Source organism: Porites lutea, chromosome 2 (genome assembly GCF_958299795.1).
Source record: "Porites lutea chromosome 2, jaPorLute2.1, whole genome shotgun sequence".
Classification (NCBI taxonomy): Eukaryota; Metazoa; Cnidaria; class Anthozoa; order Scleractinia; family Poritidae; genus Porites; species Porites lutea.
In genome coordinates, this window is record NC_133202.1 from 4,270,066 (window position 1) to 4,285,210 (window position 15,145).

The window sequence follows — 15,145 nt, forward strand, 5'->3', positions numbered from 1 at the left end:
TTTTCCCTTGGGAACAATAAACCCTGACAGAACATTTACTAAATCCTCTGAAAAGGCTTTTAACTGAAAAAGCGAGACCGAAACCTGTTGACTGGTGTCTGCAGGTGGTTGCACGATTTCTTTATTATTATTTCTTTATTTATTTCCAAGACTTCTTGTTAAGCCTTCTTTCATCCTCTAAGGGCAACAAATGATTTCGATAAAAATTGTAAATGTCCTTTCAAAATGCTTTTTAATGTAATATTACTAGAAAGAAAACAGATACAAAATTCAACGGGGAAAAAAAAATTACAAAAAAGCATTTATACAAAAGGAAAAATACGAAGCAGAGAGATATGATTTTATTGGGAGATAAAGGACTAACCGGAAACATTTAGTCAAATGAAAAAAAAGAGGAAAATGACCTTCAGGATCTCCATGGCTGAGAAAGTGAGAAGCGAGATGGACTGGAGACAAGCGAGAAGTGAGAGGCATCGAAGGACAAAAAAGTCATGAAACATATCTGCATCAAAAACCTTTCATAACAGATTCTTTCGCAGTACATTTAGGCCTTGTATAAGGAATCAGTTGAACCAATATCAAACTGCGCTTGTCTGTCCTCTGTCTTCTCATAAAACCTTTGGAAAAAGCAATCGCGCGCTGTGGTCATTCCCAGACGAGCCTTGATCCTTTTGGCCAGCGGAAAAACAGCCATTTTGAATTTTGGCTCCAATTTGCATATTGTCTTTTCTCAGCAATTTAATAGCAACTGCTGTTGCCGACTATATCAAAATAACTTCGAAAATTAAGTACAATTTTGTCACATGTAAAATGCAAAAATATACTTCTTCTTTTATCTTTTGCTCTAAGAGAGCACAGACTTTTTTCTCCATAGCATGGAGGAATGCCTTTTTGTCCGTCCTGTGTTAGGCTTAACAGTGCTTTACTCAATTGCGTCATTTCCTTGTTACGCAAGAGTTAAATTCATAGTGCTGCTCACTTGATCAGAACGGCGAAAAGAGTTAATTGACTGCGGGCTCCCTAATCCTGTTCGCGCACGCGTAGAAGCTTTTCTGGCGTCAAAGCTACCAACACTATTGTCCAGTAATGTCGTAGCAGGTATCTCAATACTTGCACGGACAAACTCTGGATTGTTGATGAGGATTCGAACAATCTCTGAAGGTTTTGGTCTTTGCGATGGATCCTGGCTCCAACATTTGCGAAGTAACGACGCCCTAAAATAAAAACAAAGTGCAGATCCTAATATCAACATGGTTGCTGAAGAAAGAGAAAAGAAATCTTTGCCTTCCAGAACGACTAAAATCGCTAGATTTCTAATTAAATTCCATAAAAATGATGAGAGCAACTCCCCCTCCCCCGCCCCCCACCCCAATGTGCCTTGTTGACGCCTATGTGGGTGAGATTGTCGGTTCGCGCTCTTGTTTTGTTGCGACATTCTCAATCTATATAATATTGTGATTGCTACATAAGTTCAGTAACATCTGTAAACCTGAAGAAGGCTGGTATGGCCAGCCGAAATATTGTTATAAAAAAACAATACACGTTGTTTTAAATCAGCTTTGCAGTAGTCTTTGGACTTCTCGTTCTTGGTTCTTTATATTTTGGCTGATTTGATCTCTTTTCTAGAGATCCAACGTTTACAACTAGCAGGATCTTCGTCCACGGTTTTTGCAGTTAATTTAATCCTTGTTTCGAAAGGTTTTTCTCCGGGTACTCGGGTTTTTCCCTCTCTTCAAAACCTAACATTTCTCCTAAATCTCAAATCTAGGTCAGGAATGGTAGACGAAGAACCACTGTGCGGATACGATCAGCTACCTTTAAATAATTATTGATATTCATTTATTTATTCATTTATTTGCATGAAAGATCGACATGCTACAAACTTACATTTCTCTACTAGAATGATGTGGTATTTCTAGCGTACATCCCAATTCCACCTTCTCTAAGACTTCAGCATTGGATAGGCCTTGATAAGGAAAGCCACCGATAGTAGACAATTCCCATAGAGTGACGCCATACGACCACACGTCGGTTTGCAGCGTAAATAATCCCTCTTTTATTGACTCTGGCGACATCCATCTCACCGGTAGCATCCCTAAACGCCTCAGGAAAGAAAATTCATTTCAGAGTTGAAGGTGTCTAGTTGCCTTTCGTAAACGGTAGTTGTTGTGACCTTTTTTACCGAATGTTGTTACTTGTTGAACAATTTCTTACTTAAATAGTGGGAAGCCTGTGCCTCCCATAAGGCGTAGCGGTCTTAGAACGAACACGAGGAGAATGAGTCGCCATGTTTGATGTTGTTTTTATTAACTCTACTGCGGATTTCCAAAAGCTCCTACATAATCGAATCCTGCAAAGGTTTAGAAGAGTAGGTTGGATCTGATTGTTTGAGTTTGAGAATAAATGACATAAATTGTGGATTTGCGACTACAGTAGTAGTAGTCCATGCCACCATTGGGGGCCATGCCTTAAGTCATGATAGATGTAATATATTCCCTGGATTAAGTTACAACAAGACAAATGACACAGTTTTGAATAGTGTTAGAAAGAATGACGTTGAAGGCCAAGTTGAGTTTACGTTAAAAGTTCTGGAAAGAGCTAGGGATCAAGGGTGGCGCAGTGCTGAGAGCTCTCGCCTCCCACCAATGAGGCCCGGGTTCGAATCCTGGCGTCGACGCCATATGTGGGTTGAGTTTGTTGTTGGTTCTCTCCCTTTACTCCGAGAGGTTTTTCTCCGGGTACTACGGTTTTCCCCTCTCCTTAAAAACCAACACTTTCAAATTCCAATTCGATCTGGAACGCACTGACACGTTTCAACGAGTTCTTATGAACTCCTTAGTGCTCCGTGGGTAAACAAATTACAATTTACAATTTACGTTAAAAGTTCTGGAAAGAGCTAGGGTCACCTGTTCACGATGTATCAGTTAAAAATGCAGTTTGCTACTTTATCTACTTTCGGAATTTTGGCGGGTCGGTGTGGTAATGTTGTATTAAGGGAGAGAGATTAGGATAGGAAAGGTCTGGGTTCGACCCTGGGTTGCAATCTTCTTTCTTCTTAATAGAAACACTCTCCATAACAGGTCAAAAATTTTCTAAGTGTCTTAACAATTACAGCGACCGTTTACGAAAGGGAAATTTGCACCGGGGCATAGGAGCTCGATTGCACTTTCGTGGCTTGATGACATAAGACTGGAATTTTAGACATTTGGAATTTTAGACGGACGAGGTTGCAAGTAACATGGTGGCCTGGGCTTCAGATCAAAACATACCTTAGTTGAACTCCTTCTTACGTAATTACCAGTGACAAGTGGGGTACCCAGTGGGGCACCCAGGGGGAGCTTAAGGGGTTCCCGAACGTCCCCCCACCCCTCCCCAATTTTTTTCGTTTTTATTAATGTCGCTGTTGAGTTTTCAAATGTCAATTAAAATACTGCTGTACTGCTCTATTGTTTTAAAGACACAAAGTGATTTCTATTGTCAAATAATTAAGCAGTGCAAATATCTATCCCTTTGGAAGGCGCCTAAGAAAAGAGAGATCTCAGTAAGTGACACTTTTCTACACAATTTGGATCCCCCGCCCCTCCCCCCCCCCCCCCCTACCCCCCACCTTGCATGGCACTTGCTTTTTAAGTCACCAAACTTCACGGAAAATCCTTTCCTCAATAGACAACAAAACAGCCGTATATTTGCATTGGTATAGACTCATCAAACAAGCGATGTGAAAAAGGGGAGTGAGCTATTTCTTCCCTAATAAGTAGACCTATCAGTATAATAAAATCACTTGGATCTGTTCTAGGTTAGCATCGATATGGAAACTCTGCAACTGTTTATTGTTCTACTACTCACGTGAGAAAGCTTATACTATCTAACCTAAAACAGGACTGAAATAGCAAACAAGTGCATATCCTCACCGTTTCGTTGGAATCTGTAGTAGTCAGTGCCTTGAAGTGGTCTTGCCAATCCAAAGTCGCCGATCTTAACGACGTTTCCAAAACCTACCATACAGTTTCGTAAAGCAAGATCCCTAATAGCAATAAAACAAAATGGAACGTGAAAAAGAGATCATAATTTAAATGGTCCTTATATTACCTTGCGCTTGGCGAGTGTCAGCGATAACATAGGAAGAATTGTCTGTTTCCCAAAGATGGAGATAAGGCTTTTCCTTTTTACCCCATGTAAGGAATCCGTATTCTCGGAATTTTTGCTTGTTGAATCCAGAACCCTGGGCTTTGGAATCCGGAATACAACTCAAGGAATCCGGAATCCCCCAAAGATGGGATTCCAGAATCCAAGTACCTGGAATCCGAAATCCACGACGTGGAATCCAAAATCCAAGACTTTCCTGGTTCCCTTACACAGCACGCTCCTTTCCTTTCAAGATAAGATATATAGACTATGAAACGTCTTGTCGATTCTAAACTGAATCTCCTATGTCGAGGAAACCTTATGATGATGCAACCAGAGATTTTTTAGCGAGCAAGCCCTCTCGTTTGAGTTGTGCGTAGGTGGCGAAGCCAATAAACCGAAAGAAGAGATTAACGCGAAAACCAAAGGGAGAGTCTGGTGGTAGGCTTAGAGTACATAAGGCCGGTGCTTATAAATTGATAAATTGCATCGCTTTACAAACAAGAAGCATTTTTTAAGGCTCACCTGTGAACAAACTTCATGTCTCCTAGGTACTGCAGACCGCGAGCAATGTCTAAAGCCATGCTTGTCAGTCTGCGAGGTGTAACATCGTCTGCCTAAAAAGAGATCAGTTAAGAACAGCTTTGCGTAACGTCACCGACGATGTACCCATCCATTTGATTAGAGCCAATTTCTTTCGCGTTGGGTAGCTCCCAAGCCTAAGCTGATTCCGTCAAAAAACGAAACATTTCTCACTGTGAAATGGGAACTCAAGAATTGGGAATGAATTCAGGATTCACAAGTGAAAGGAAGGGGACTACGTATCTCGGGAATGTCCTGGGGTATTGTAGCTTCCCACGCAGACGATCTTAGGGGTTCGTCACGCGCAGGAACGTGTGTCGAACCCCCAAGAACGTCTACGTGGGAGGCTAGGGGTATTGAGATGGACGTCCGCCTGATTCTTGGTATAAAAACGTAATAGATCGGGCTCACTGAACGCCCAGAGGAATGGATTACCCCATGATTTACTGAGACGTTCTATTCCACATCATCTGTAGGTTCTATTTGGTGGATAGGACATAAGCATGAAGACCTTACCTCGGGTGTCTCGGGCTGATCAACAGAACGGCGACGGGCAAGAAGAAAGTTCTTCAAATCACCTTAAAACGGAGACAACAAATTGAATAAAATGTAGGCGACGTCGTTTTGGCACAACTATAAAAAAACATTTTCAGAGCCGACGAAAGAAGTGATGTGTGGATTCCTGGAAAATCCAGAAAAGTATTTGCCTTGGTAATTCGCACTCGTTTAATCACTATCATCATCATAATCATTTCATTATCATTTAAAAATCGGAATCAAGCTGCCTTTGGGAAAAAGCCATAACTCCCTAACAGGTTCGTCCTGTTGAATTCTCTGTTGAGATATCTAACTGATTGCATACATTTAAATAGACTTTATTAAACTACTAACACTTAAATAAAAGCTTTGGCAAATTCGAATAGTTGGGTTGCCTGTGCGTTGCTGACATGGATGGATAAACAGATAAACGAGATTCACATTTGCTTACCGTGTATCATAAGTTCCATTACAATATACACTGGCTCCCCTGTGGTACACACGCCCAGCAGTTTGACAAGATTCGGATGAGATAATAACTTCATGTTATCTGCCTCGCTAAGAAATTCCACCTGCAAAATCGACAAGAGATCTTTCAAGTCAATTGGTTGAAAAAAAGCTCTTCGATCCCTGACGTTAAAGCAACAGTATAAACTACATATGCTTCTCAAAAGGTTCTAGTGATACGTTCTGTGATGAACATTAAGGTTCACATACAATCCGAGGCGGGCTTCGAGCGTTAAACAATATTGTTAAACACAGCAAAGTATATAAATAGTCGAATTAAAAATAAAAGAAGGGAATTTACATTTTTTAAACTAAGGCCCACTTAATGACTCCGTGACTCCTCATAAACAGCAAAGAACTTCTAGGGAATTTGCAAATCAACAAATTTAATTTATGACTAAGTGAAAGTTGCAACTGCCGACTCAGTGTGTTTAAAAATAGTCCAAAGGCTTGAACAATCTGTACAATGATGTTTTCGACTGATACTGAAAATGCGATACAGATGCTGATATAGATGATTAAACAAAGATTTTTGGAGGTAGTGATGTTGGAGATGAAAGAAAGAAAGTCAATAAGAAGAGAGCCTTAAACTTCGAGATTAGGCTCAAAGCAACTAGCGCTAAATGAAACCAACCTTATCTTCAATAGTTGCACCAACTCGGAGCGTTTTCACAGCAACTGGAACCGAGACGTTAGATCCCATTAGTCCCAGGCCTTCTCCGCCAAACACAGCTCCAAAGGCTCCTTCTCCAAGTTTTCGATTGAGAATAAGTTTCTCTCTCGGCATTTCCCAGTCATCTAAAGCAAATATAGCACCTGTAGAGTTGGCGTCCAGAAGGCCCAGCTCGCGCAGACGCTTTTTAGTGTCGCGATATTTTGAGGAATATCTAGCGATAAAGAAAAGCGCACAAGTAAGCTGGAATAAATACGGGATGCGAGCTGAGATTTCAGCTCTTTTATTAATATGCAAACTCGACGAGTTTGAGTTTATTTTTAACATTTTTCTTTCCATCATTATTTTGGTAGAGACGCAGACAATGTATTTTGTGGATGGTTTGATTTTGCAGAACAGAGACCCCGGCGATTGATCGATGGAGGTACAAAGAATGCTTGGCTTATAGGGGCAGTGTAAATAGATTTCTTTTGTTTTAGGCAAAAATGTGCTTGAATTTAAAGTGATTAAATTTCGATACTCTTCTCAAACATAAGTGCTTTTAGCATAGCAATGAGTTGAAATAAAGTAAAGTTTTGAAAAGGGAACGAGGGTCAAAAAAATAAAACTAGTATTGTTAAGGAAACGCAAAAAGGACCTAAATAGTCGACATGAATTTTTAGAGAGGCCAACCAATACAGAGACCATAAATCAATAGCTTCCCTGCATGTTACTTTTTATTTGCCATTGATGAAATAGTGTATGAAGTCGTTTTTTACAGTTTACTGAAATACATGACCCTGTGGCCTACATCATGTAAGCGGTCTCCTATTTCTCTTCCTTCATGCGGGCTAGTGATATGCATGCAACCTCAGTCATCTACGGAGCTTTTTCCGTCCCTGCCCGTTTCTACGAAAACTGACGCTCTAGGGACTGACGAGGATGGATATGTATGATCCTCACCTTCCTTTCAAAATACATCCCACGATGGCAAGGATTACTGACACCAATGACACCGCTTTAAAAGAGAAAAAAATATTCATTAGCGAGACAATTACGCATCTAACAGAGCAATGTTCAACAAATAGATGACACATATTTCGTCTTTTACTTTATTTTGCCTCGCCTTAGGCCGAAGTCAAACGTCAAACATCACATGTTAAACCCTGTGTTTATGAGCAAAATCTGTTGTTCCTGCTTATTACCTTAAGGTTCGGCACATGTGAAGTTCGACATTTGACCCAGGCCTCACTTGTGAAAAATCGCACCGATAACCCAACGAATCAATCGCTTTCTCCGCACTTAGAGCCAGCTTTCAGTATAATATTTTCTTCAGCTTGGATTGGTTGATTAGGATCTCTATCCCCGTCGTGATTGGTCAAATTCACTCCGCTGACCAACCTCAGAAAAAGAACATCTTCGTAAAATAGCAAGAACAGTTCCACCAATAACAGCGATCACTGTGATACGCACGCTTGGTGACCTGTTATCAGCAGTCGATGTCTAAGCCTGATGAAGACAGGCAGAAGGTCGTCGAAACGTCGCATAACGTTTTAACTTACCGATAACAACGACTATAGTGATAGCTACCCGACAGGAAACGTTGAGAGCTTTTCTCAGAGTCTCTACGCTGCATATCTCTTTACGGCCAGGTTCTGTTCAAGTAAAATAAAAAAAATCCATATAAGATCCAGAATATCTCCTTGTGAGCCAAAAAAGGGGTTCGTGTCAGTTTGGTGTTTACTGAAATGTAATAAGTTGAAAAAAAAAAACAAACAAACAAATAGACCTAGCCTGTGCGCACAGCAGACAAAAAAAAAAACTGGTGCTGGTACCTGCTACGCTTTCTAAAATGGACCATAGTCCTCCTAGTCCCCTTGTAACAAAGATAAATACGTTTAGCTTACCGGGCAAAAGGTCGCTTGGTATCTGTCCCGTTGCCCACTTTATCCTGCTTGGATCCCACTTAAGGTGGCCTGGGAGAGAGCCAATTGAGTCCTTGGCGTGAACAAATTGACCAATGACTTCGTAGCGTGAGACGAATTGCTGTTTGATGAGTATACTGGCTAAGCGATCTCCATTTTTGAAATGAACTCGCCCAGAGACACCAAGGAAGTTAACCTCTTGTATACGCTCTCGGAAAATTCTGGTAGTAAACAAGAAATAGGTACATGTATGTGAATCCAGTAGATGTTAGCGTAACGCAAGCGTGTCCCACGGTCACGCTATGGGGGGAAACTTATTGTATTGCATTTTATTGTATTGTCATAGAGATAGCCCCCTCTGATCTAAGAATGGATCAAACTTGTGGTTTTCGACACCGTTGTAGGTAGAGTTTAGAAAAGCGGGCTTGTAGGGCCGTCACGCACTTATTACTGTGGAATAAACGTCTGGAGATCAAGTTTAATCCGTGTACCGTGGTTTTCTTTACAAACAGACTGCTACAGAGACAAGACTGAATATTTAACTGTGATAAAATTCTTACTTTGAGGTTTTGTTAGAGTGGATTGTATCTAAGGCTGTGGAGTCAATCTTGAGCAGTTGATCCAGTGCTAAAGCGTACGTCCACACGGAGTCATGTGCAAACGAGGCATAATCTGACAACTCCTTGTTCTGAATTATAATAGACCATATTTGAGTTAGCTGTAGTGAACTAAAACAAGCGTACAGTAGAAGGTAATCGGGAAAATATAGCATTTGAAATATTTAAGTGTAAAATGTCAAAGAATGGCCTTAAGCTTCAAAGCCCGTGAGAAACATCACTATTTTCAAAGCCAAGTCTAATTCTATTTTCTTGAAATATTATTTTGTATTTCCTCGCCCTTATACTTGTATAGAATAGTTTTTTATCTCTGAGTTGATGCATATCGGTCAGAATCAGCAATTGCCTGACAAAAGAGTAGAAGAACTACTTATAGATAAGTACCTCACTCGCTACACGAAATATGTAGCGCTCCTTCCATTCCTTGACAGTTCCTCCTCCCACAACCTTCTGCTTGTCATCGCCGAAGAATGGAGACGATAAAGTAAAGTATCCCTGATCAACGAACGACTTCAATTGATCTGAGGTGCAGGGAACATTCTCTGGCGAAGTGTAACTACGGCTGTTGTAGAAATCTACATCCCACCAACCAATTTCCAACCAGTCCAACAAAAACCATACGTAACCATTTTCTGCCGTCAAACCCTAGGACATGAGAAAGATTTTTAATTCTTCAGTCATGTCCATGACACACGCGGTACGGAGGAAAAAATCTGAGTACTGCCAACGGGAGTCTAGTCTCCCTCTCTTTCTTTTGGGGGAGCGTTGCGTGACATCCAAAAAACGGCTGCGAGCGAGACTAACAGGAGTCGAGCCGACACGTTTTTGAGAGACGAACGTCAACCGGAAGTGGATTTCTTGCATTCTTGAGAAGTGGTCTTGCCCAATTATTCAGGCAAATCGTCTCTAAATGAGTAAAGACGCTTAACAGTCCAAATTTGCTAGCGTCGAGACATATTAAAACAGAAAAGGCCTCACTTCCTTTGGCGTGCGTCGCACGAAAACGCGTTTAATCAAGTTCCCTATTCTGACTACTTGTCCAGATGCTCTACCGCTGAGCTATAGGAGACTTGTTAGAGCTAAGACTGCTAAACTAGCTTCATGTGACATACATCCTGCATACTGCTAGGACTGGAATGTTGACAGTGTTTTTGGAAAATGATAGAAATGTGATGATCAGCCAAGTGCGACACATGACTTCCAATGGGAGAACAAACAAGAGGTCTATTATCAGTGCTATTGATCTAGGCTAAATGTATTACCTGCTTGTAGGCCTGACACGTGACTGCTCTGGTGACTGCTGGGTAAGCGTCCAGAATGATAACTGTTACTTTACTCTCTACCACAGTGCTGATGTAACCACTAACGTCCAGGTCCCCACTGGATGTTAACTCACGAGATAGCACTTGTATTCCATGTCTGTTCAGGAACTCGGTGCGCGACCGGACTGTGTCCACAGGATACTTTGCTTCGCGCAAGATTGCACAATGCTTCCAGCCGAACGCGCGGAAAAGCGAGAGGTATGCAGCCTTAAATTCATCAACACTCGGATTTGTTCGGAAAAACAAGGGAAACCTTGTCCTATCAGATAGCGACACGTCATCGGCTCCGTAACCCATTAGAATTGTCTTGCGAAAACGTGATGCTTCTGCAATAGGAAGCGTGGCCCTGCTACACGCCGGACCTAAAATACCGATTACATTCTCTGACGGATCACGATTTAGGTAACGAATATATGCTCCAATAACGAGTTCTCTTCTACACTGCGTGGGTGCAACAAGCAATTTAAGTGTTAAACTATTTAAGATACTCGTGTCGTTATTAACTTCGTAGACAGCCATCTGGGCGCCTATTTCGTCCCCCGGGCTAGACCATATCGCTTTTGGTTCCTCTAGGCTTGGAAACATCCCTCCGATGTACACTGTTCTTTTAGTGGCAGTCTGTGCTTGTATCCATGGAAACCAAACATCACGTGACTTATTCAGCCATCTGCAGACGTGTTCTTCAATTGATGCGTTATATCGTGTTGCGTTGATTGGTCGCATTAATTCCGTTAGTTGTTCTCTGGTAAGGGTGATTGCTTTAACGAGCCTGTAAATGTCATTATAGCGTTTCTGTATTTCTTTCCATATGTATTTGTGACGGTCATACACTGGAAAATCACATGCTGTAGAGATGATCCTCCTTGGATTTGTCAGCGAAATATCGTCTTTAGGAACGCTAAAAAATAATAATAATAAAACTACTAAACGACAGAAATGAAAACGTGGTTACCCCGGAGGGCATCATGATCTTACAATAATTACAAGGAACAGTGCATCTTTAAACACTTAGCAAATTGGCTCATGCATTTTTTGGCTTTGGCTTTTGTAATCAAATGACTTCACATAAATCCTCAGAACCTTAGCGCTCTTAAACACCATTCGACGTACGCAACAGTAAAGAGCAAATTGTGCTCAAACCGTTCGGGTTTACGTTGTAGTAATTAGTGTCGCAGGCCGGCATTCTCCACACAATTGGAGCCCCTTATCTAAACCAAACCTGGTAATCCCATAAACCTAGAAAACAGCGATATACTCACTTGCAGTCTGGAAAGGAAATCCTTCTGAAATCTTCTGTTAAGGTTAAGGGGTCTGGATACCAGGTGTAAAATAGCAGTGGTTTTCCTTTTGCTTTGTTTTCTATTATCGTGAAAGGCAATCTTTCCCCTAGCCAAATTATAGAAATGTTTAACTGTAGACTTGTTATCTGATCCACAGCCAGCTGACTGGCGTTGTCTGCGAGAAGGAGAAAGGGTATGGCACGTAAACATCAGAAGTTAATTAAAATCCCTTTCAGAAGAGACATTACTCTTATAAGGAATAAGAGTATTTATAATGATAAAAAATTATGGAAGCTGACACTCCAGAATAATTTCCGCGGTATGGCCAATACCCTAGCCTGTGTTCAGCGGACCCCCCTGCCCTTAGAAATTCTGAGGGGAGGGGATGGGAAGGCTGCACACAGGCTACCAACAACCTTACGCATGCGCATTGCAAAGGAAGGCTCCTGGACTCTCCCTGGTGCATTCTCGTCCCCAGAGCCACTCGACTTTATTTCTAACGGAAATCACCTGGCCAAAGGAAACGACGGGTTGTGGGGACGAGAATGGTCTCGATATTGCAAGCTAGATGATTAGTCGCGATTACTTTGGAGTCCCCCGCTCTTCCCCGGAATCATGTCATGAGTACTAACAAGGACAAACAGTTATCCATAGCTGGCACTATCCAAGCCACAACAACAGATATGGAAGTGTTAGTGTATCATTGCTAGCCATAACACAACGAAAACCACGAAACTGGGAGTTTCCTGGGGGGGTGGCCCATAAAGGGTATGATGTTCCGCTGGACAGGGTATGGTTTTTGACCTCGCTGTCTTAAACAGAGTATATAATTTTGTGTGCACGATTGATATAATCTGGTAGATGAAATTTGTTTGTACTCCAAGTATGCAGAATCAATAACCATAACGTAAATTTGCTCTACTGCAAACAAGACGGCGTTCATTTTGTCCTTTGTCCTAAACATGTAATAAAATTGAGGGTGTTGTCATAAACAGGGTATGTATTTTAGGATTTTTTTGTTCTAAACAGGGTCAGGGTTTCAAAATCTCAACGGCGCACCTATACCCAAATATTGGTCGAGTACCCCCCCCCCCCCCCCCACCGGTGTTGTTGGTGTTGTTGTTCTAGGGTCTCGTTTACTTTTGTGGCGTTGCTTATAACTGCTATGTAGATACAAGTTCTTAAAGCTCAGAGACTACCTCTGTGTCCAGCCAACAAAACTACACACTGCCCGCCAGTTTGATTGGTTTGAGAACACTGGGAAGGATGAAATTCGTCTTCTACACATCCCTGGCATATGATCAGGTCCGAAAGTGAGGACAGTTGCTTCAGAACAAATGGCAGTTGCAACGCTCTCCAGTGGTCAGCAGGGGTACGGTGAACAGTCCACACGCGGTCAACAAAGTCAGCGCTTATAAACCAACCTGCCCTTGTTAAATAAAGTAAAAATGTTTGCGTCTCAGCCCGCGAAATTTCTTCAAAGTTGCTTCTAGAATGAGTCGACATACCCATCGACCCTCTAGCGTTCTGAAGCTGAGAGTTGCGATGTGGTAGTCGCCATTGTCCAACGTTCCGCTTTTGACACGTGTTTACTTAGGGCGTAAAAATGAAGAAATGCTAGACATTATAAGATTCCACAAATTTAAAAATGATTGATTTAAAAAACATATTTGGTGTTGCGTTTTTAGTGAAGAAGTACAACATAGAAGAATTAGGTATTGTCGACAGATCATGTTAATCGATAGATGAAGTTTCCAAAAGGGTAGATTGAAATAAGCTATGGTTATACAAGTACCTGCCCATGATCCCAAGCGATCCGATATCAGTCATCTTTCCACTTGTTTCGGAATCTCGATGGTCAAATGGTACCCAGACCTCTGGGCGAATCATAGCCCGGGGAGGTATATCAGGAAATCTGGAAACGGCAGGAAACAGACATCCCATCATTAAGGAAACCCGCTTTCTTTAAATTTTAGGAAATGTGTGAAAGCTTGAACCTTGTCATATCGTTTAAGAGTGTTATAGGGTATACCGTTGCTATGGTAATTTATTAAGTCCAGAAAAAGACCCTGACTTATTCAATAAAGACCGGGTATTGTTTGATACTTTCTATTGTAGCATTAAAAAAGCGTTCATTGGTGTTAATCCATCAAAGGAGAAGCCCTGAAACTTAATGAAAACCGTTGTGAGCCACCTTAACCTTCGTCTCTTACAAAAACAATGAAATGATTGGTTTGAAGACTTTGCCAGAGAATGAACTCACAGTTTGTGACGTATGGATATAGTGCACAATGTCCTATGGTTATTTTATTACCTGTCGTTCCAACAACTCCTTGTTACCCCGATGACGTCACAAAATACTAATTTGGCGTTGCTGTAACCCAGTCCCTCCTCGACTAGAATTTTGGTGAGGTGAGCTGTTGCAAAATGGGAAGCGTGTTCGCCGTGAGAAATCGTCAGAGGTATGGCTTGTCCTTGAAAAGTGAACTTCTTCTTAAGAATTACATCTGTTGAGAAATGGAAAAATTAACGAGGGTAGGAGGGTAATGGGTAGCCCTCCTTTCTTGACTGTTCGAGAAAAAGGAAGCTGCTTAACATTAAATAACCAACAAGAGCATATTTTTGCTGTGGCCTTTCCTACATACGTTTCTGCGAATTCAGTTGGTACAAAGACTGCAATCTTTGTCCTTGTCAAAAATCCTTGAAACGCCCATGCACTCCCCTTTTCCTCTGCAATGTGGCTATATAATGTCACGGAAGTTAAATGGTTAAAATAACATTGCAAAAGGAGGCAAGATTTTACAAAGTTTTTCAAGGCTTTAATAACATGAGATCGTAGTTCCTGTTATAATGATCAGTAAGGGAAACAGAAAACCCGAAAATGAAACCCAGTAACGCGATTACACACTCGTGTAAGTAAAAATAAATGTCCACATGAAAGTTTTCAGTGCGGTTTAACCCATTCCTGGATTATAAAACTCGCTTCTCGAGTCGGGTTTCCAACATTATACAGTGATTATATCATAAGGCAAGAATTCTCGTTGCGTGCGCTCGAGGTTCACATGTGCGTGGTCATCCATAGCCTCCATAACAACGGGGGGTGACAGCTCTAACAAGGGCTGTTTCGGGAGAAAAACAAATTTATTCCGGGAATCTGGAGATTTTCCCGGGAATCGGGAAACCTGGGAAATTTTTCGAGAAATATGAGATATTTTCGGGACATTGAACAAAGATTTCATATTACATGTTATCAAACAATATGTATACAGTGATATGCACCCTGTGCCGATACGCTGTATTCCTTGTATTTTGACAATTAAAAACGGCTTAATCAGCAACGTTTCCAACTAATATAGTGCGATTGACCACGTGCAATCCCCAGCGGATTGACACACGAACCGTACCGGTGCAAGAGTCGGTGCAAAGCACATACTATCAGTTCACACCAGATCCCATCATTCATTAGTTCAGGGGTATTTTTACGCTGCATGTTAACGAGTTTTAAGAGCACATTCCACTGATTGCATACTGGAAAACTTGAAAAAAGTACGTTAGAAGTACGTAAGAAAAAGACGAAACTCATTTAACCTTGTTAAAC

The 15,145-nt window shown here is 41.4% G+C and overlaps 1 protein-coding gene across 1 annotated transcript; it reads right to left on the reverse strand.

Annotated features, from left to right (window-relative positions):
- Positions 1 to 270: 270 nt before the first annotated feature.
- LOC140927469 (uncharacterized) lies at positions 271 to 13,529 on the reverse strand. The gene is made up of 16 exons (XM_073377128.1): positions 13,343 to 13,529; positions 12,747 to 12,976; positions 11,527 to 11,722; positions 10,208 to 11,165; positions 9,330 to 9,590; positions 8,889 to 9,016; positions 8,311 to 8,549; positions 7,966 to 8,058; positions 7,367 to 7,421; positions 6,386 to 6,638; positions 5,696 to 5,816; positions 5,224 to 5,285; positions 4,651 to 4,742; positions 3,912 to 4,024; positions 1,888 to 2,095; positions 271 to 1,214 (listed from the first exon to the last, which is right to left on the reverse strand). The coding sequence occupies exons 1-16, from the start codon at positions 13,492 to 13,494 to the stop codon at positions 947 to 949; spliced, it is 3,429 nt and encodes a 1,142-aa protein (XP_073233229.1). The 5' UTR covers positions 13,495 to 13,529; the 3' UTR covers positions 271 to 946.
- Between the last annotated feature and the right edge of the window lie 1,616 nt (positions 13,530 to 15,145).